The sequence below is a fragment of the Colias philodice genome, chromosome 28 (assembly GCF_061535455.1).
Source record: "Colias philodice isolate Cphi_HAF_F1 chromosome 28, ilColPhil1 Martin Lab GWU primary, whole genome shotgun sequence".
Taxonomy (NCBI): Eukaryota; Metazoa; Arthropoda; class Insecta; order Lepidoptera; family Pieridae; genus Colias; species Colias philodice.
The window spans coordinates 196,788-217,186 of NC_143113.1; the positions used below are offsets into that span (position 1 = coordinate 196,788).

The following is a 20,399-nucleotide window of genomic DNA, read 5'->3' on the forward strand; positions in this document are numbered from 1 at the left end:
ATGTTACAGGAATGCCTTTGAGTAGGTATAAATCGAAACTAATTTGTATTAATTCCAATATATTTAATTCAGATAATGGTTACATAAGAGATAAACAGGTAGAAAATGAATACAGGAAACATTGCAAAGTTGGCACTGGCGTTATTAATTTCATAATTTGTAAAAATATTCCGCAAACTTCATGTTAATATTGTTCAAAACTTCGTGTTACTTCATACATAGTACAGTACGATTCAAACTTAAAGGGGCGGCGGCTCGGAACATCGTACGATCTGGCAGAAAACAATTTTAGATATTAGCAGGACGTTAAGGGACCCGTGCGCACCCGCACTCGCACCTGCACCTAACTTCCGAACCGCCATTAAGTTTGAATCGAACTGTACCTAAGTATTCACTAATCTGTGATACCGTGAAGTTAAACATAATCGCTTGTTCATCCTACATTGCCGCTTAAGTTACAAACTTCCTAAAACAAATGCAGTATCGAACAAGCAAGCTATAACGTTCGTACAACGCATAATTCTGAACACCAAAATAAAATCCACTTGACCAATATTATAATCGTCTAATTAGTAGCGACAATATGAATAAGTTTGATGTCCATTGCGCGTTTTGTATGGCTCTATTACACCAGCTGCCCGTACACACGCAGGCATGGAACCGCGCAAACAGAGAGACACCACGGGAAAGTGGAACTAGAGTCGCCATGGGGCTCACTATACAGCCGTTATCTAGGGTCTGAAACAAAATTTGATTCTGAAAATCGGTAATCTGGAAATTGTCTCAAAAAAGTCAAAAATACATCTTTAAATCGTAGATCCACAATGCCTAACTTTAAAATCGGTAGGTAGTCCATGCCCTTGCTTATTATCTGGAAGCATCACCCATGTATCACTAATTGTAATATTATAATAGTATGTACTAGCTTTTTGCCTGCGCAGACGAAGAAGTTTCAGGATAAGATGTTTCACCGCCAAAAAAGCTTTCTAAATATCTGCAGACATAAAAATCACATCATATAATCGCTCCGTTACGTCGTGAAAGACAGATAAACAAAAGGTAGTAACCAGTAGAGCCATCTCCAGCCTAGCCATCCGCTTACTAGCGTAATGCTTGCCCATGGTCGCCTGGAAGCGGCTGCGGCACGTGCGCTGCGTGTAGATGCCGCTCAGGTCGATCCAGCGCACGCCGCACCCGCCCGTCCAGCGGCCGAATATCGCGCGGGGCTGCGTGTCGTTGTACTTGTAGCCTTTGCTGCAGACACACTTTTTACTGTGTGATGGTTTTATAGCATTCAAATGCTTTTTTAAAGTACCTATAACTAATGATGAGATATTTTAAACTAGCTGTTGCCCGCAGCTTCGCCTGCGTGGAAAAGATAAATTTTCATGATACAAACTTCCATCCCCTATTTGATCCCCTTGGGGGATGAATTTTCTAAAATCCTTTCTTAGGGGACGCCTACGTTATGACATCTATCTGCATGCCAAATTTCAGCCCGATACGTCCAGTGGTTTATATATATAGATTTCGTACCCGCATCCTTCGCCATGGTGAATCCCGTCTCGTCATCGAATATTCTATTCTAATATTCTATATTCTAATATTCTATTCTAATATTCTATTCTATAATATAAATGTTCTTTAAAAATGTCTTATACTCTTGACTAGTTTAAAAAGCATTAACAGCAGAAATATAAAAGAGCGCTAGGACAAACAATCATTTTACCATTATTAAACAGGTCATTCTTGGTTACTAAAATAATAGGGAGAATTAATGGGTTACTATAACTATTTTATTATTGTAAAAATCGAAGCGACAGCTTAGAATAATCAATTTTTCCGTCTACAACTAATAATTATAGTTATAATAATGAAAGAAGCTATAAACATTTTAATAGAAAATAGCGTGTAATTTGTGTCAGAGTTTACGCTCTTTAGTAAAAACACTTACATGTTCAAATATTTACAATACTTCCTGTACTTCGATATCTTGGCCCTGGCGGTGGGGTCGACGGGCACTAGGGGCAGGAAGTCCCCGGCGAACGCGTCCGCGCACGGGGCAGAGTGGGGCACGCCTTCCTCTTCCAGGCCGCATACGAAACACTATAATATTGCTTAGATAATCACCTCTTTTTTTGTAGAGTAATTTTACGTAGAGATATTTTAAGTATTGTTCTCTATGTAGTTCAAATATTAATGGTTTTTAAACTCTGTATACTGTAACACATGAACATGTAGACAGGAACTCTACAATTTAAGTCTATTACAACTGCTTGCACAAAAAAACACAACTTGTGTGTTTGTATGTAACCAAATTATTTAGATTCAATTAACACACTTATCAAGGATCGGTAACTTCGATCCCATAATTTCATGAACTTATCTTATTAATGTGAGTTTTTTTTACTTTATTTGTACATATTTGATTACTAAATATACTTTATACTAGATCGATAAAACCTATCCTGTGTAATTTCTAAGGTCTCTAGCTATCTCCGTACCAAATTACATCCAAATCGGTTCTGTGGTTGGCGCATGAAGACAGACAGAATTACCTACTTTCGCATTAATTATAACAATAGCTAGATTAAATTATTACCTTAGCAATAACAGTGCCCGTGGCATTAGCATCATACTCCGACGTGGTCACCTTCACGGGCGTGAACGTTTCGCAGGTGGGTATCGACATTTGCATCAGAGACTCGTTCAGCTTCCTCGTCAGGTTCGTCTCGTAGTCCGCCGCGAGCACAGCTATGAGGTCGAGCAGCGCGGGCACGTCGAGCGGCCATCTTGCTGTTGCTATCGTTGATACCGTCGTCGTTGCGTTCGTTACTGTTGTCGCGTTCGTTGCTTCGGTCGCTGATGGCGACGCACAGAAATAAGTATTTTTTAGCGAATTGAAAAATTGTACTTAAGTAGTTTAAAATAATTTGGAAAATCCAAAAGTGCACGCCTCATAATTTTTTTTTAATAAATATTTATTAATTATTATTTTTGTTTATTTAATAACAATTAAACCACATCGAATCAGACCCTGAAAAATGAAAGGGTTCTATTCCTGAGCATACTCAAGCGTAAGAGAAAAAAAAAGACTCGATTAGTAAAGTATTTCGGTCGCTATCGTGTTAACAAGAAAAAGGATCCGCACATACAGACACACGGACGTCCAAGACAGAACTTTTTTAAACTGTTTTTTAACTAGTTTAAATAACAAAAATGACATCAAAAATATCATGAACGTTAAAAATAGTGTTTTTTCTTAATATGTGTGTGTATGTATTATCTTACAAGTGCAATGTATGATACATAAAGACATTTTAAGTTTGAAAAATCAGATGTTTTGCGCGAAGTGACAGTAGTACCTACCCACCTCAACGCTTCGCTTATGAGGCGTGCAATTTAAATGAAATTCAGTAATTCTCTGTTATAAGACATAGGTGGAGTCGGCCAGATAGTGTTGAAATAAACTATGTAATATGTTGACTATATTCTTAAATCTATACTAATATTATAAAGCTGAAGAGTTTGTTTGTTTGAACGCGCTAATCTCAGGAACTACTAGTCCGATTTGAAAAATTATTTCGGTGTTAGATAATCCATTTATCGAGGAAGGCTATACCTATAGGTATCATCTGGCTAAGACTAACAGGAGCGGAGCAATGCAGGCTAAACCGCGGTGTACAGCTAGTCCATACTAATATTATAAATGCGAAAGTAACTCTGTCTGTCTGTCTGTTACTCAATCACGCCTTAACTACTGAACCAATTTGCATGAAATTTGGTATAGAGATATTTTGATACCCCAGAAAGGATAGGTTTTATCCCGGAAATCCCACGGGAACTTTTACTGCGCGGGCAATGCCGCGGGTGGAAAGCTAGTAAATATTTAAATAGCATGATAGCATGCTGTGCCTCGCGGTTTTTACGGCATTGCTCCGCTCATATCAATACCACCAATACGTAGTAGGTATAATAATTATTATTATTAGTCTGTGGTTTTAGTGTGATACTTATTTTGTGTAACCTATGTAACAACCACAATTCTGATCTCCATTTTTCAATCAAACAAACTTACTGCTAGCAGTAGAAGATTTTGATTTTGCTCTCAACCATCCGACTGCGCTCGAGCGCGTGGGTTTGCTCATATAGTCATAAACTATAGACTGAGGTGTTGGCATCTCAGCTTGATCTGTGTACTCCATGTCTTCGAAGAGAGGTAGCCTTGTGGGTCGGTATGTGTACTTCGTGGTACCCTCGTCTATGGTAGCTAGGAGTTGGTTCACTGCATCTGAAATGTTTATTAGAATATTTTGTGCCTTGATTCGTCAGCATAATAAATTAATAAGTATAGTTTAAAAAACCTTATAAACTTATTGTATTATCACCGATCATTCATGCTCATAAAAGCGTGTTAAAAAGAAGTTCGTGCATGTTTCAAAAGCCTGATGAACCTACTAATAGGGGAGACCGAGGGGAGTTGAAACAATTTTCACGTTTTGTTTGATATAACTCATACTATTATCAGAAATCTTATGGTACTGGTATCAATCGATAGGTTATTCTATACACTTCCGAATGGTTAGCATAAATAAACGGTAAGCGTTAAAGATGGTGGTTAAAAATTGACTTAATCGTAACAAGTCAACTTGTTTCAATTCCCCTCATACCGAGGTAAGATGAAACAGAGGTCGAGGAGAGTTGAAACATAATGATTTTGGGGAGTAATAGGAGCTGCAAAATAAAAATGATGATTTAATTTAAAGGTTTTAATTAAAACTTATATTTTCAAGTAATCAACGACTTTTATAAGTAATATTTTAATGACATTTCAGTCAAGTAGGTCTAATACAAATAATAAACACCTAAATAACCAAAAATTAACATGCGTAACATCAATTATAATCAGTCAAATCAACAAAATGTTTTACATTTTTATAAAACTAAATCTTTGACATAAAATAGTTAATAATCAGTCGTTTTTTAAGTATGTATTACAATCAGTACCTACTATAAACTATTTAAGGAACAATAATCTACAAAATGTCAAAGACAAAGTTCTCCACCAGCACAAGTTTCATGAGCCCACAATTGGCATTTCAAACATTGAGCCCACTTTTCTTTGGATCTGTTATTTGAATATGATTCCATACAGCAAATACAACAGGATTCCTCTTCTTCTTCATCACTATCTTCGTTTCTTGACAACCTTAACCTTTTTAGTTTTACAGCCTGGTTTTAAACTTATTCTTGCTTTAGTTCATCCAGTAGGCATGCTTAAACAAATAAACACATTAAATCAACAATAAAATCCGATAATCTTCGTACTTTTTAGCTATAATCAGATATTAAATTGAAAACAAGGAGAGTTGAAACAGTCTGTTTCAAATCACCTCGGTGAGAAAAAACCTCCCAATTTTTATTCAAATCACGACCAAGCAGTAAATACACAGAAATCAAATTTACCAAGTATATTTCAAGAATCAATAGATAATAAGTTTTTAAAACGTAAATAACTCAACCCAAAAAACAATACCAGCATTAAAGTACGAGCATCGTAAAAAATCATGAAATACTTACTTTTTACGATTTTCGGCACATGTCATTCAGAACTACACAACTGCACAACTGACGTCATCGGCATGAACTGACGCGATAGCTGGTGGCGGGAGGTGGTTAAAAAAGACGTTGCCAGATCGCTAACAGTTTTAAGTTCGGAGAAATCGAGACTGTTTCAACTCACCTTTGTTTCAAAACCCCTCGGTCTCCCCTACTATAAATGCGAAAGTTTGTATGTTTGTTTGTTTGTTACTCGTTCACGCAAAAACTGCTGAACCGATTTTCATGAAATTTGGCACATATACCTACATATTATATAGACGGTAACTTGCTTGTTTGTTTCAGTTAAAATTGGGCGAACACAAACGTTTCATTGCAGTTATGTGTTTCAATTGAAATAGGTTTTTTAAAATTATATGCCTATGTAAATCGTAATCATGATATCTTATATATATAAAATTCTCGTGTCACAATGTTAGTCTGCATACTCCTCCGAAACGGGTGGACCGATTCTCATGAAATTTTCTGTGCATATCGGGTAAGTCTGAGAATCGGCCAACATCTATTTTTCATATGTACCACGGGCGAAGCCGGGGCGGACCGCTAGTTATATTATAAGATTTACCACCATAACCATTATGATATTATCAAATATAAAAATAAAATCTAACCCCTAACATCACGAATATCGAGAGGGTTTTTCTGCGAGCTGAAGAGAGTGGGGAACCGTCGGACCCTCGGAGGAGGCTCCTCTGCATCATCATCCAAGTAATCTGGAGAATATAGAAAGATTTTAACTCTAATTTTTCACAATTTATGAAGTTCAACGAAACTTTAACTCCTTAGAGGGGATGCTATGAATTTTGAAGTGGAACATACATTTTAAGACAGGAAAATTGATATTATCTATAGCTATACAATCACATCAATTCTATTAATATGTATAACTTATGTTATTCTTAATGTTACGAATAAAAGCTTAACAGTTAACCCATTGAGCCCCAAGCGGCCCGATCGGTCCCAGACACAATAGATTTTCTATTGTTTCTGTGCGGTTCCAGGGCTTGAGTTATTGGATTTGGATGAATTTTGATGTAGAGATAAATGTAAGCGATGGAATATTATTATATAACGGTACACTTACATCAACATAGGAAACATTTGAGTAGGCTACGTTAACAGTATCAACTTATAGCCCTACCTCTATATTTCACGTTCTATGATTCCAATTTAATTCATGAACATCGAATAAGTCAGTACCTACTTAGTATGTACGATACCAATCAATATCTAGATCACTACATGGTATAAAACAAAGTCGCTTTCTCTGTCCCTATTTCCCTATGTCCCTTTGTACGCTTAAATCTTTAAAACTATTACGCAACGGATTTTGATGCGCTTTTTTTTAATAGATATATAGTGATTCAAGAGGAAGGTTTTAGTATATAATTTATTAGGTTTAAGACAAAGCGGGCGAAGCCGCGGGCAGTAAGCTAGTATTCTTATAATTTACTTCTTACATTTCCTCCTTATATTTTTAGACCAAGGACCTTTGTATCCTTATCAATGTATCTTTAAATTCTTTAATATTGAAAACATATGATTCACCCTTTGATTATTTAGATTTACCCCTTTTATTTTGTAATCTAGGTGAGATACCTTTGTAATCTTCCTCATATTCCAAATCTTCATAATCATAAGCAAACGCCATGACAATAAACGAAAAACTTAATAATTTTAGGAGAATCATGGTCCTCCAAAAACAGGGAATTTCATCACATTATAATTTATTAAATAACTATAATTTTAATTTACAAAATATCATAAAAATAATAAATGACTGGTCATAACTGACATAACTATGATGACTGTAATTTTCATTATTTTTATGAAGTTTCCTTGGAAGTTTCTAATTAATGCTCTGTGGCTCTATATTGCACGCCTCATAAGCGAAGCGTTGAGGTGGGTACTACTGTCACTTCGCGCAAAACATCTGATTTTTCAAACTTAAAATGTCTTTATGTATCATACATTGCACTTGTAAGATAAAACATACACACACATATTAAGAAAAAGCACTATTTTTAACGTTCATGATACAATGATATTATATATAGAAACAAGAGGTAGATACGTCATCAACGCACCAAAACTGATTCCGTGAATTGGTCCTATTTGGGACCAATGCAATCAGTCAGATTGTCACCGGTCCCACTGAGCGCATGTGCCGATAGGTACATTAAAGTTGTCGAAAATGCCTTCCTGTGTGTTCAGAAAGTGCACGTATTCGTGCAAAAAAATAAAGAAAGATAAAGGAATATCATATCACAACAAAATATATTAAATTATTACAGTTTAAGAGTAAAAATAACAATTTACAATTCTTTATTAATGACACTTGCTTGACACGACGTGTATTGAAATAATGAAAGGGATAAAACATTGCTTCAATCACTAGTGTGACAAAGCTAGCGTACACTGTGTTCAAAGATTATCATGTAGATACGATTATTGAAAATAGAACGGTTATTTTACTAATTTCGATTTGGGTAAATACTTGATTAATTTTATATTTAAATCCACACAGTGCATATAATTAACAAATATAATATCTATTTATTATATACAATGAAATCGTGATGGCAAAAATGTTTTTTTGCAAAAATGATGTTGAATATACGTATACATTGAAGAAAAGATTATCGCTACTGACGAAAAAGGCTATTTGCTTTTCTGTAAATAGCTATTGAATATAGCAATTTTATTTGTGTTTTAGATAAAAAAGGCTTATACTTCATCCTTTCTTTTATTTCATCCTTTTTTTTTCATCTAGGCACCACTATTATTATAATTATCCTACAAGTTGGAGTGATGACCTTGTACGGGTTTCGGGAACTGCCTTGAAACGAATAGCGTAAGATCGGTCCTTATGGAGTTCTATAAGGAGGACTATATGCAGTATGCTCAGCAGTGGGTGATTATCGGGTGAAATGATGATGACTTAAACGAACACCACAGCTAGTAATAAATACTTAATACAGTTATATCTCCAAAAAAGTTTTTTATTTTATTTTAATACGACATCATAATAATCATAAAATAGTAAATGAAATTGTCACATTTATTTACTTGTGCAGGAAACCTAACATCTATAACATTGAACCTTCTGTGTCGTTTATCTATGCCAATTACCATGGCAACTATTTGTTTATTTAAATATTTAATTGGTGAATTCTTATGACTTTTGCTTACACCTGCGCGGAAGTGACAAACTATCTTTGTCTTTTTTATTTATATCATTTTATTAGAGCCATCTCTCTTATACAGTCTGTCAATGTAATAAATTAAGTAAAATGAAAATTGTATTTGTGTGTGCCTGACACTGCATATGAAGCATTTTTTTTGGATATATTGTGAGTATATAACGTATCTATACATAAAATATCATTGTCATGATATTTTTGATGTCATTTTTGTTATTTAAACTAGTTAAAAAACAGTTTAAAAAAGTTCTGTCTTGGACGTCCGTGTGTCTGTATGTGCGGAGGATTTTCTTGTTAACACGATAGCGACCGAAATACTTTACTAATCGAGTCTTTTTTTTTCTCTTACGCTTGAGTATGCTCAGGAATAGAACCCTTTCATTTTTCAGGGTCTGATTCGATGTGGTTTAATTGTTATTAAATAAACAAAAATAATAATTAATAAATAATCATTAAAAAAAATTATGAGGCGTGCACTTTTGGATTTTCCAAACTATTTCTTCTTATGAAAAGGTATAAAACGCATTTGAATCAGTAAACTAAGTTGTTATCTGTCATTATTAGAAAATGGTAGAATATTATTAATATTATTTACATATACCTATGCTAGAACTTTAAAAGAAAGAAAATGCATTTTGGAAGTCGCTAAAGAGAATAAACTAAGTAAATGAAAATGCTATAATCTGAAACAGTTTAGTACTTAGGTACCTACTTTACTAAACTGCACTTTAATCACTCGAAATATAATATCAAAAAGTATGCTGAAATATAAAGAAAACTACCGGCAATTTTTCAACATTACATATTATATATCTGGATAATATTTTTTATGTAAACGAGGAAAACCGAAATATATTTTAATATTATGTAACAGTATAAGTAGCTTTCAGTGAACACAAAAGAGAAGCACTTATGTGAATTGTAATAAGTGGAAAAAGGAAAGCAATAGCTCTTAAAAGGTTCCAAACCTCGGTAAATAACAAGTCAGCTTTTGTTATATTTTCAGTTATTCCTTGCCCTTTATGTAACTATTATATGTGCAATGAAAATACTACCCTAAATCAAAGTAATAGAGCCTTAATTTCATTGCTATACGTTAAAATCCCTGGCGCCACCCAGACACGTCTACGCCAAGAAAAATCCATTATCTTCATGGAACATAAAAGTGCTTTTTATTGCAAAGCAGTAAAGTTCAAATTTGGCTGTGGATCAATCTATTAGGAGGATGGATGTGTGAAATTAGGCTTTGTTTAACGGAGATAGGATTGAAAATGCCTTGCGTATGTGCTATTTTGGTAAGAATGTAAGGTGACCATGCAATACAATAGATTAGAACAATTCCCAGATTTAAGACAAAAAATGCGGAAAATGATCATTTTTATTAAGCAAATAAGATTGCCTAGTTCCATCAGCCTACAGTGGTGGCTGTTTAAAATAAATAAATATTTCAGGACAATTTTCACACACGGCACGATGATCCCATACTAAGCTTTCGCTTGTGTTATGGAAACCATCAGCCTTATATAATTTTAAATAAATACTTATATGTATATGTATAGATAATCAACACCCAGACATAGAGCAAACATCTATGTTCATCACACAAATATTTACCCCAATATATTTATACTTAAATCACAATAACTCAGATAGATAACGATAAAAAAAAACTAAAAATTATAATATTATTTTTCTAAGATCACCTTGCTGACCGATTTTTCTACCTTCACTGTTCACTGCATGTATCGTGATGTAATTTAAAACGAAAAAAAAGAGCGTGTGTGCCGAGCACACGTGTAGAAGTGAAACTGCCTTGGCAAGAGTCAAAGATATCCAAAATCGTCGCCTTAGTCCATGACGTGACTCTCAATGCGCCTAAAGAAGTTTCACTTCAAAAATGTATATCACGGCGATAGGTAGATACTATAGGCGGCACAAAACTAGCGCCGAGTGAAATGTGAAGAGGAAAACTAAATCCTTTTATATCAAAATGTGTATTCACTGTAACTAAGGCGCCAGACAGACGGGCGACGCGACGCAGTTTCAGCTTCCGTATAGAGCCTATTATAATAGATTTATGTTTATCACAAAAGTTTTGCTTGTGCTTAATATTGTTGATAAGGATTAAGGGTCTGGCGAGGAAGAAAAGTGCCTAATTTTGTTAAATCGGTTGCTATGGGGAATAGTGCACTGCGGATTGTTTCATATATTTTATTGTACAAAATACGGGTTGGGGTGGGCTGTTATATAAGTTTTGGACCTATCTATGAGTCTTTTGTTAAGTTTATTTACGAACATGCATTTCTACATGTTAGAAGGCTTTTATTTTGCTAGCTAGTCTATTTTAAGAATTTTTCACGAGTAAAAGCTACCTATTTTTCATTCCTATGTGACTCCGAATTTTTCACAGTTTTCATGAATTTAGGAATATCTTGGATACCTACAACAACTTTAAATATTGTCAATAAATTTTTATAATTACCTACCAAAAGTTAGTTTATTTAGAAAATAGAATTATGGGTTAGGTTAAGAAGGAATTTATTAGGAAGTCTAATATGTAGGTATTATGAGATAATGAGACAGTTCCTTTTTCATTTGTTCCATACCATAAAAACAAACGAACAAACTTTAGGTAAGAAAATATAGTTTAATTTTCATTGGTAACACATGAATAATAATTTAATGCACATAATTTCCTTCTTAAACGTTAATTTTTGATGAAAAGTTTGAAAGTAAGCAGAGTCTGAGGTACTACGTTATAATTTCATATTAACAAAACACATATTATAAACTTAAACATACTGATAGGTGCTGAGTAGTTAGGAACAATATTATGGGTTTTATAAGCTTTTTATAGCAAGTAGGTAATTGTATAAAAATTGATAAAATCAACCTAGAGTCCAGACTCCAGACTCTTGTAGCGTCGTTACATAAGAACCTCTCTACAATCCATAAACTTAACAAGGTTCCTTATCATTTACCATTTACCTCTCAAGGAAAATTCCAGAAACATAGTAGTTATATATACCAAGGTAAATGAAAGTTTAAAGTCAAAGGTAGGGGCCGTATCGACCAATCAGAGGCGAGATCTACAGGTGGGCTGCTGTCGGCCATTTTGCTTTACACCCCGTGATATTTTAAAGCCTTCATGTGCTTATGTAAGTGTAAAATAGATGATTAACTAAATGCATCTTTTGTCTATTATCAATTACGTATTGTCTCTAATTCTTGATAAAAGGGCGTAAAAGGGTTTTGACGTGAGATAATGGTTTCAATTATCTTACGCAGACATTACCTACAATGCGTGTCTGACTCTTTGTTGTTTTATGTACTTGACACATGTTAGGTGGCACCAATGACCAAGGTGGCACATAAATGTAGCATATATAGCATAGTGGCTATAGCATACGCATAGCGTAGGTTATAGGCTATAGCCGAGAGCTTTTGGTTACGTAATAATCTATACTAATATTATAACTCAATCACGCCTAAACTACTGAGTACTGAACCAATTTGCATGAAATTTGATATGGAGATATTTTGATACCCGAGAAAGGACATAGGCTACCTTTTATTGCGAAATATGTACATCACTCATTTGCTAGATAAATAAAGATATTGATAAATTATTTCACTCAATAGTTTCCACTTTATGAAATAGACAAGTTTATTTAGGATCGTGGAAGATGGTTCAATATTGTTCAGGAAAATAATATTATAATCTAATTAATATATTAAAATTACCACAATTTAACAGCTACCATTAAGATCACAATCGAGTTGCGAACTGACCAGGCATTTGGGGTGTTTTTCACCCCAATTAACATCTCTCCCAGCTCCCTATATGGTAACTCGATCTTTATCGTAATTTGATCTACAGATGGACTTAGATCTTCTAATTTAAGATATATGGTTATTGTCTGTAATAAAACTAGGGTAGAATTTTTATTCACGCGTCAGGATTCGAATCCGAACGCGTTTGCAAATAATACACACTAGGTACTAAATTGTGAAAATTCTACCAGTAAGTAATTAAAGTTATTATTCCTCAGTGAATGACCTAGACTATCTATACAATAAAAATGAATCACCAAATGTGATGCTAAGCGTAAAACTCGAAAACTAAAACAAATTCGGCAATTTTTTATACCGTAAAGGTTCTTATGGAGAGAAAGCACGAAGAAGCGGCAATAGGGCAGAAAAGTAGTAAATTGATAGCAATCAGCAAATAGAAAACTTAGTTTTTTTGGCATAATCAAGTGATAATTAAATTGTAAACGTTTTAGTGTTAAGTGTTCTTTTACAGCTTTAAACAATTATATCAAAGGAAGATATTAATTAATCACTCTACGTAGGGCTGCCAACTGTGGAAATAATGATTTTTTGTACGTTCAAAAACAGTAATCGGTATAACTACATAATATATCCGATTTCTTATAAAAATTTAATATATTGTATATTAACATGGAAACATGTTATATGTATCTATGTATAGGTATGAGATTTTATTAGCTATAGCTCGTTAATTTGTATGCACCTATGAGATAGAATTTGAAGTTCTTGTTTCTAGAAGTGTTTATTTCAAAAGATAGGTAATAAAAAAAAAGATTATTAAAATGATTATTAATTAATTTATTATTTTAGATTTGCCATCAATACCTTTTTTTTTTTTTTTTAAGTGGGGAAATCTTGCATAGATACCCACGGCCTCCGGGGAAGGGGCCGTGGGTTATGTCGGATTCCTACCGACCAAAACCCCACTGTGTTCCGTCAAGCCGCATCAACGACGGGGCCACGGGTATGGTAGAATTCTTCCGTACTACATTTGATTCCAAGCAGGAATTTTGTGAAGATGCGTATCACGACATATTAAAAAACAAAGTCCTTCGTCATGACTGTCTGTTTGTTAGCGATAAACTCAAAAACGACTGCACTGATTTTCATCAATGGACAGCGTATCTCCTACATGTTTTAGAATTAGGAATTCGATTTAGATTTTCGAAAGCACATTCACAATGCACACAGTTTTTATTAAATTTTTATTAAAATATATGTTAGTTTAAATGCCTTTCAAGATGTCCGCGCCGACCCCTGTAAAATCAACGGATTGGAAACGTAATATATATTTATATTCTATTTTACTTAATTATCTGTTTGTAGCATTTGGCCAAACGCAAATTTAATAGTTTGGGGTGGAGTAATCGAGTTAAAAGTATTTTATCGAAAGTTCGGGATTTAATGGGCGCCAAGCGACGGGGACAAACAGATATAAATCGATAATAGTAAGAGTCAACATTTTCTTATGTACTTGTCGCAGCTATCCAGCCAACCCTCACGAATATATTATAAATTAGTCATAATTATGAAAATGGAATTGGTTACCTAAATTAAAAAAAAAATCAGTATTAAATTATAATGGTTATGTAGTTACTAGTTATTATTCTGTGGTTATGTAAAAAATGACTTGTCTTCAAAAAAAAATTACACGCAGATGTTTTTAATTATGAATTTAAGTAGGTAAACTACCTATAGTTAAAGGTGTAGAAATAGATAATTACATAGCATTAAAAACAACAGCAAAAAATAAAGATGCATTTCCAAAATTTAGAGCCTTCCATCGTTCCATGTTCCATGGGACAGAACTACATATATTTCTAACTAGCAGTCCGCCCCGGCTTCGCCCGTGGTACATATTTACGTTTTCTCTACACAAAAACCATCCTCGTACTTCAAGGAATGTAATAAAAAAAGAATCATCGAAATCGGTTCAGCCGTTCTCGAGTTATGCGCTTACCAACACATTTTGCGATTCATTTTTATATATAAAGATTAGCTGTACCCTACGGTTTTACCCGCAGTGCTCCATTCCTGTTGGTCTTACCATGATGAAATACGCCTATAGCCTCCTCGATGAATAAAACCGAAATATTTTTTCAAATCGGAACAGTAGTTCCCGAGATTAGCGCGTTCAAACAAACAAACTCTTCAGCTTTATAATATTAGTATAGATTTCTTACATAACATCATTGAAATATCACACATAAAATATCTCAATTGTATTATATCCGTATTTATTACATTTCTATCGGCACATTTATAAAAATAGTACACGCATGTTAGTTATGTAGATGTGGAAATTCAATGAGGCATAGCGGAGGGCTCTGATTTATGGGTTACACTTCATTTTGAGAATCTTTTGTAGTACTGTGACTTGGGTTTGTTGATATATTATTTGGATCTGATGGAAAAAAACTTGAATAAGTTTTTGGTGGCAGCCCTAATTTGTATAGGTGGAACTAATTGTTTTTCTATAAATATGAAGTCTTATACTATACCAAAAATTGTTAATAAAATTTGATAGTATTATAACTTGTACTATTTTAAATACTATTTAAACTACGAGCTGTGTACTTATTGATGAGAAGCAAAACAAGTTTTTTAACTTACGCATGTATTTAATGATAAGAAGAAACTATATTGTAGTGGGTATGTATTTTGTGTATTTATTATTGGTAAACAATTTTAATTAATAAATCAATCGAATTAAGCATTTATTTCAATGATTAGTGTCTGTTTGTTCTGGTTGAACTAAGAAATATCCATATGTTCGTAAATAAATCGTTTAATTGGTCCATACAAATTTAACGATTTAAAAAGTACATTGTCAAGTACCTACAGTGGAAAAAATAACTACCTTTTATTAACGGAAAAGCTTGCCAAAAATCATTAAAGTAGACGAATTCGCGGGCATTTCCTAGTAACAAATAAAAACAATTCGGCAAACTCACTGAAGCCTTCAAGAAAGAACCATTACTGGGAACAGATGACGCAGCTTCCGGCGTGGAGGATCCGGCGTGACGTCACTTCCGCTAAATGACAGCTATAGTTGTTAGGGTGGATGAACTTTTATATTATCTAAATAAGTATTTTTTAAGTGAAACTTCTTTAGGCGCGTTGATAGTTAAATATCCAGGTCGCGTCATGGCCATACCGTCACGTCATGGAGTAAGGCGACGATTTCAACTTGGTCAACAGCTGAGTGAACATCAGCTCGTAGTTATAAATTAAAAAAAATATATTATATTCAATAATTAGTGGTAAAAACAGTATTAATTAGTATTAGTTAACGATATTATCAACGTATGTATATTAATTAATGTGTAATACGCATAATCACATGAATATTTGCAAAGCTAAATTCTAAATACATAAATAATGATTTAAAAGAGCTTCCAAAATGATTAATAAATGTTTTTCAGTGAAATGAGATTATCCCCTCTTTCCTTGCAGCATAGTCACAATAGTTGTCTACAATTTGTCTGTCTGTCCCCTTTGTTCGCGGGAACTTTTATTGTTACGGAGTCGTGACTAGCAAGTCATATTGCTTTGTCTGCTAATGATTGATTGGAAGATATTTTTGTAGCAACTTCACTATCTGCACTAATATTATAGAGAGGAATTATAGGTATTTTTGTACACGAAACTCAAAAATATAATTCTTTCTTCTTTTTATTTCCGAAATTATTTCGCCTTTGAAAAGCGAATTAATACTTAATTTAAAAACTATAACTATTCTTAAATAATAAAGGTACATCCACGTACACAATAAATAAATAAAATTTTTAATAAAGTTTTATCAGCCACTACCTACTAATAGTATAAAACAAAGTCGCTTTCTCTGCCCCTATGTCCAGCATACATAGATGCTAATATCTTTAAAACTACGCAACGGAGTTTGATGCAGTTTTTTTTAATAGATAGCGTTTTAGTATATAATTTATAAGGTTTTTGAAAAAGCGGGCGAAGCCGCGGGTGGATAGCTAGTTATTAATAAATAACATTGCATTAAGCAACTACGAAAGAAAATTGTCATCCTAAAATAAGACAATTTTAAAAATAGTTTTCTTAACACAATATTCCCTTTACGCTCGTCACGGTTAACATTAACAGCTGCGATTAAAACATTAATTGCTAATGGTTAAAATAACAAATGTTATTTGTCCCTAGACGCTGGGGCAAGGGACAGTTGCGTATGGTGGGGGCATTAGATATAGTTGAAAAATATAAGTAAAAATAGAAAAAAAATCAGTTTATGAAAACTTTGAAGAATATACAGAAATTGATCGAGCAGGATCAATATTATTTTGATTGCTCTTTAATTATAATTAAACATAAGTATATTCATTTAATACACTAATATAGGTAATTATTTATGAAATAAAAATCAGGCTGTTGATAAAATTGCTGTTTATAAAAATCACTGTTTTACTCGACCATTAAAGAAAGGGGGTTTTCGAGTGTACGAAGAATTGTAGTGATTTTTTATTTTATTTGTTTCACTCAAACTGGATTGACTATTAGGCGGTACGAACTTCATTTTTAATTAACTTGAATTAAAATACACCCATCAACATAGGGATATTTTGTATTGTACAAATATCTAAAAATCTATGAAGAATTTTGTGCTACAGTTAAAAATTATATGTAGATCATTTTAAGGTCAAAATAAAAACATTTCAAGTTTTTTTATTAATTTTCATTGATAATGTTAATTTTTCTGTCCATGGTGGTAACTTGGATGATAAGGATATTCATTTCTTGTTAGAAAATTTTTAGTCTAAAAACTCTCAAATACACCGTCCTCACCACAACAGACTAACAAAACAAAATTTAATGTTAACAATATCATACTTGTTAATGGAGTGACGTCGTTATAATTTTTATTGTCTCTATGTTTCATTTGGGGTTGATTTCATTATACTATCGAGGGTAGTTTGATATTCCGTTGTTTTTAATGACTTAGCTGTTTTTATTGATGATGCGAAAATGTTATTGTTCGTAATCAAAACTTTTGTAGAAGAATGTTTGGAACCGACCATAAAATAGGCAATAACATCGATTCGAACTAACTGAACTATTATAATATGGGAATGTTGATTAACAATATAGTTATTTTTTTAGGGCCGATTTTTCAATCTTTAGTTAAAACTTATTCATCGAATATCGTATTAAACAACCATTTTAAAAATGTGTCCCTTGCCCACTTTATGACAGTTTTTAGGTGACATCTTTATATTATTACTAGCGGCCCGCCCCGGCTTCGCCCGTGGTACATATGAAAAATAGATGTTGGCCGATTCTCAGACTTACCCGATATGCACAGAAAATTTCATGAGAATCGGTCCACCCGTTTCGGAGGAGTAGGTATGCAGACTAACATTGTGACACGAGAATTTTATATATAAGATGTAATACTTTATTGGACGGATAAGATTTAACCAAGGATTGAAAAATCAGCCCTTAAAAGAATAGGCTTTGGAAATATGAACGGGATTCCCTTTAGCACAGATTACTATATATGTTACGTATTACGATATAACAATTTAAACACAGTCTAACCACAGTATTACCATCCTACAGTATGGCGACGAATGTACTTGTGCAGAGAAACGGAGGGGAACTGGTGGGGGGTCGGGCGACGCGGGCCGCTTAATGCAATCACGCTGAGTTTGCATTAACTATCGCGAAAGGATGACGCAGTCGTATTTTTTGTGTAATAATTTTATTATACATAGGTACTTACATATTCTATTATGGCGCGCAAAAACTGTTCCGTTTACGGATGTAAATCTACATTGAAATCCCAGAAGGAAACAATATTTCAGAAAGATTGTATTAATTGTATCTGTTGAATTAAAATCAAAGCTATGTATATGTTGTCCTCATTATTTTCTAATCAGATTGTACATCCCAATGCGAATGCATTACTTAGTTAAATGGTATAATATAAAATTAAGAACATCCAAAAATAAAGTGTCCACGTAAATAATATTTAGCAGTGCAATTATTATCTGTAATTATATATTTATGAACAAATAATTACATCAGATTTAATAATCGCAATTATTTTGAATGTACATATGAATAAATGATTTCATCATAATATTAATAATCACAATTGTTTTATTTCCCATTTGTTGCAACCCTAGCGTATTTTCGTGTGGCAGCGTAAGTACCTACGCTGGCGGCGGCATCGCGCGACATCAAAGGCGATTCCTTACTGTAGGAAATAATATTGTAATACTGTGGTCTAACTTTAAACCAGGGATCTGTCACTTTAATAGCTGTCTATGTGAAATACAACAAAACCAGATATATGAGAACCCGCACTTAAAGATAAACCCTGTCTAATGTTTTTGTGTGTAAGAATAAAAAAAACAAAACAATGAGAAAAATATCGTAGCAAATTCGTCGAACACCCTATTGCATTTTGTGTGACACAATGAAAACATTTTATACTTAAATATTTTTACAATTTTTACCCCAGGGTTCTGTAACAATTGAATAAAAAGGAATGATATTAGATATCAATAAATAATGTTAAACTGATAGCAGTACCCCATAGATATTTAGGTATTGTTTCGTTATGAGTGTTGTTTCGATACAGAATTAGATTTTATTATAGCCCCAAAACTATACAATGTCGAGTGTAAGTAGGTGTATATGAGAAAAATTAAAAGCTATGTTGAAAATGGTAGAGTTATACTTATAGAATTATATAAGCAAACTTCAAAAATGACTAGTAAGTTCCAATTCAAAACTTAGGTATTATTTTTAATGGTTATTTTATGTGAGAGCATGTAGTTACTTTATTTTACAATAATAGAAAAAATAATCTTCTAAAGCAGTTTCTTGAGGGCATTTCTCTATAGAAATTTCCGAGACGATGGTAAATAATACGGAACAGATAAATAAGGTAAATAATATGACGATCGATTCTAAAACAAGTCTAATTATTGCATTTAGTTACTATGTACAACGTAATTATTGTACAAATCTTTGCAATTGTTTGATACACACCACAGATTATGTAATATACAGACAAAGCCATGTTACATATGCATGTTACATATTTAGATATCACTATATAGGTACTTAGTACCTATAAAACAAAGTCGCTTTCTCTGTCCCTATATCCCTTTGTACGCTTAAATCTTTAAAACAACGCAACGGATTTTGATGCGGTTTTTTTAATAGTTAAAGTGATTCTCAAGGAAAGTTTTAGTATATAATTTCTTAAGTTTTAGAGAGAGCGAGCCAAGCCGCGGGCGGAAAGCTAGTATCAATATATTGTAAACTCGTGTAATGTATCTCAATTTATTTCCAATAGAGGGATGATGGCAGATAAAACTAAATGTAACTTTGATTTATATGTGGGGTCCGGGATGAGTCGCATTTCTTGTGTCTGTTACATATAGAAATACTTGCTTTGCCCCGCGGTTTCACCGGCGGATAAAACCACAGTCCACAGCTATTCAAATCCACTATTATTCAATTTAGGTAAGTACTTATAACAGACGAAAAGTTATGACAAGATTTATACTTCTTAACGGTAAAAAAATAAACTTGTATCGAGTTTTTCAACACATCACATGTTAGTAAGTAGTTAATACTACATTTGTTATAACTAGACATCGGATTATATGCATTTGCATATTTGCATATAAGTTTTTTGATTTTGTATAAGGTTGGGTCGCCTAAGATCGGATGTGACATAAGATCGGATGCATGGAATAA

At 33.3% G+C, this 20,399-nt stretch overlaps 1 protein-coding gene and 1 long non-coding RNA gene across 2 annotated transcripts; both read right to left on the reverse strand.

Annotated features, from left to right (window-relative positions):
- Positions 1–227: 227 nt before the first annotated feature.
- Positions 228–7,270, reverse strand: LOC149476122 (uncharacterized). Its single transcript, XM_089712012.1, has 7 exons — positions 7,189–7,270; positions 6,231–6,332; positions 4,079–4,291; positions 2,603–2,862; positions 1,955–2,106; positions 1,068–1,254; positions 228–738 (listed from the first exon to the last, which is right to left on the reverse strand). Exons 1-7 carry the CDS (start codon positions 7,268–7,270, stop codon positions 556–558), a joined length of 1,179 nt encoding a protein of 392 aa, XP_089568138.1. The 3' UTR covers positions 228–555.
- Positions 4,463–5,774, reverse strand: LOC149476123 (uncharacterized). Its single transcript, XR_016317850.1, has 3 exons — positions 5,744–5,774; positions 5,581–5,659; positions 4,463–5,276 (listed from the first exon to the last, which is right to left on the reverse strand). It is a non-coding gene; the product is annotated as an uncharacterized LOC149476123 (long non-coding RNA).
- Positions 7,271–20,399: the final 13,129 nt, after the last annotated feature.

Coding starts and splice junctions, on each gene's coding strand:
- LOC149476122 (XM_089712012.1), bottom strand. CDS start 7,270: ATGGCGTTTGCTTATGATTATGAAGATTTGGAATATGAGGAAGATTAC. Junction 2,107..2,602: donor CGGGCACTGTTATTGCTAAG/GTAATAATTTAA, acceptor GCAATATTATAG/TGTTTCGTATGCGGCCTGGA. Junction 1,255..1,954: donor TATTGTAAATATTTGAACAT/GTAAGTGTTTTT, acceptor GTGTGTCTGCAG/CAAAGGCTACAAGTACAACG.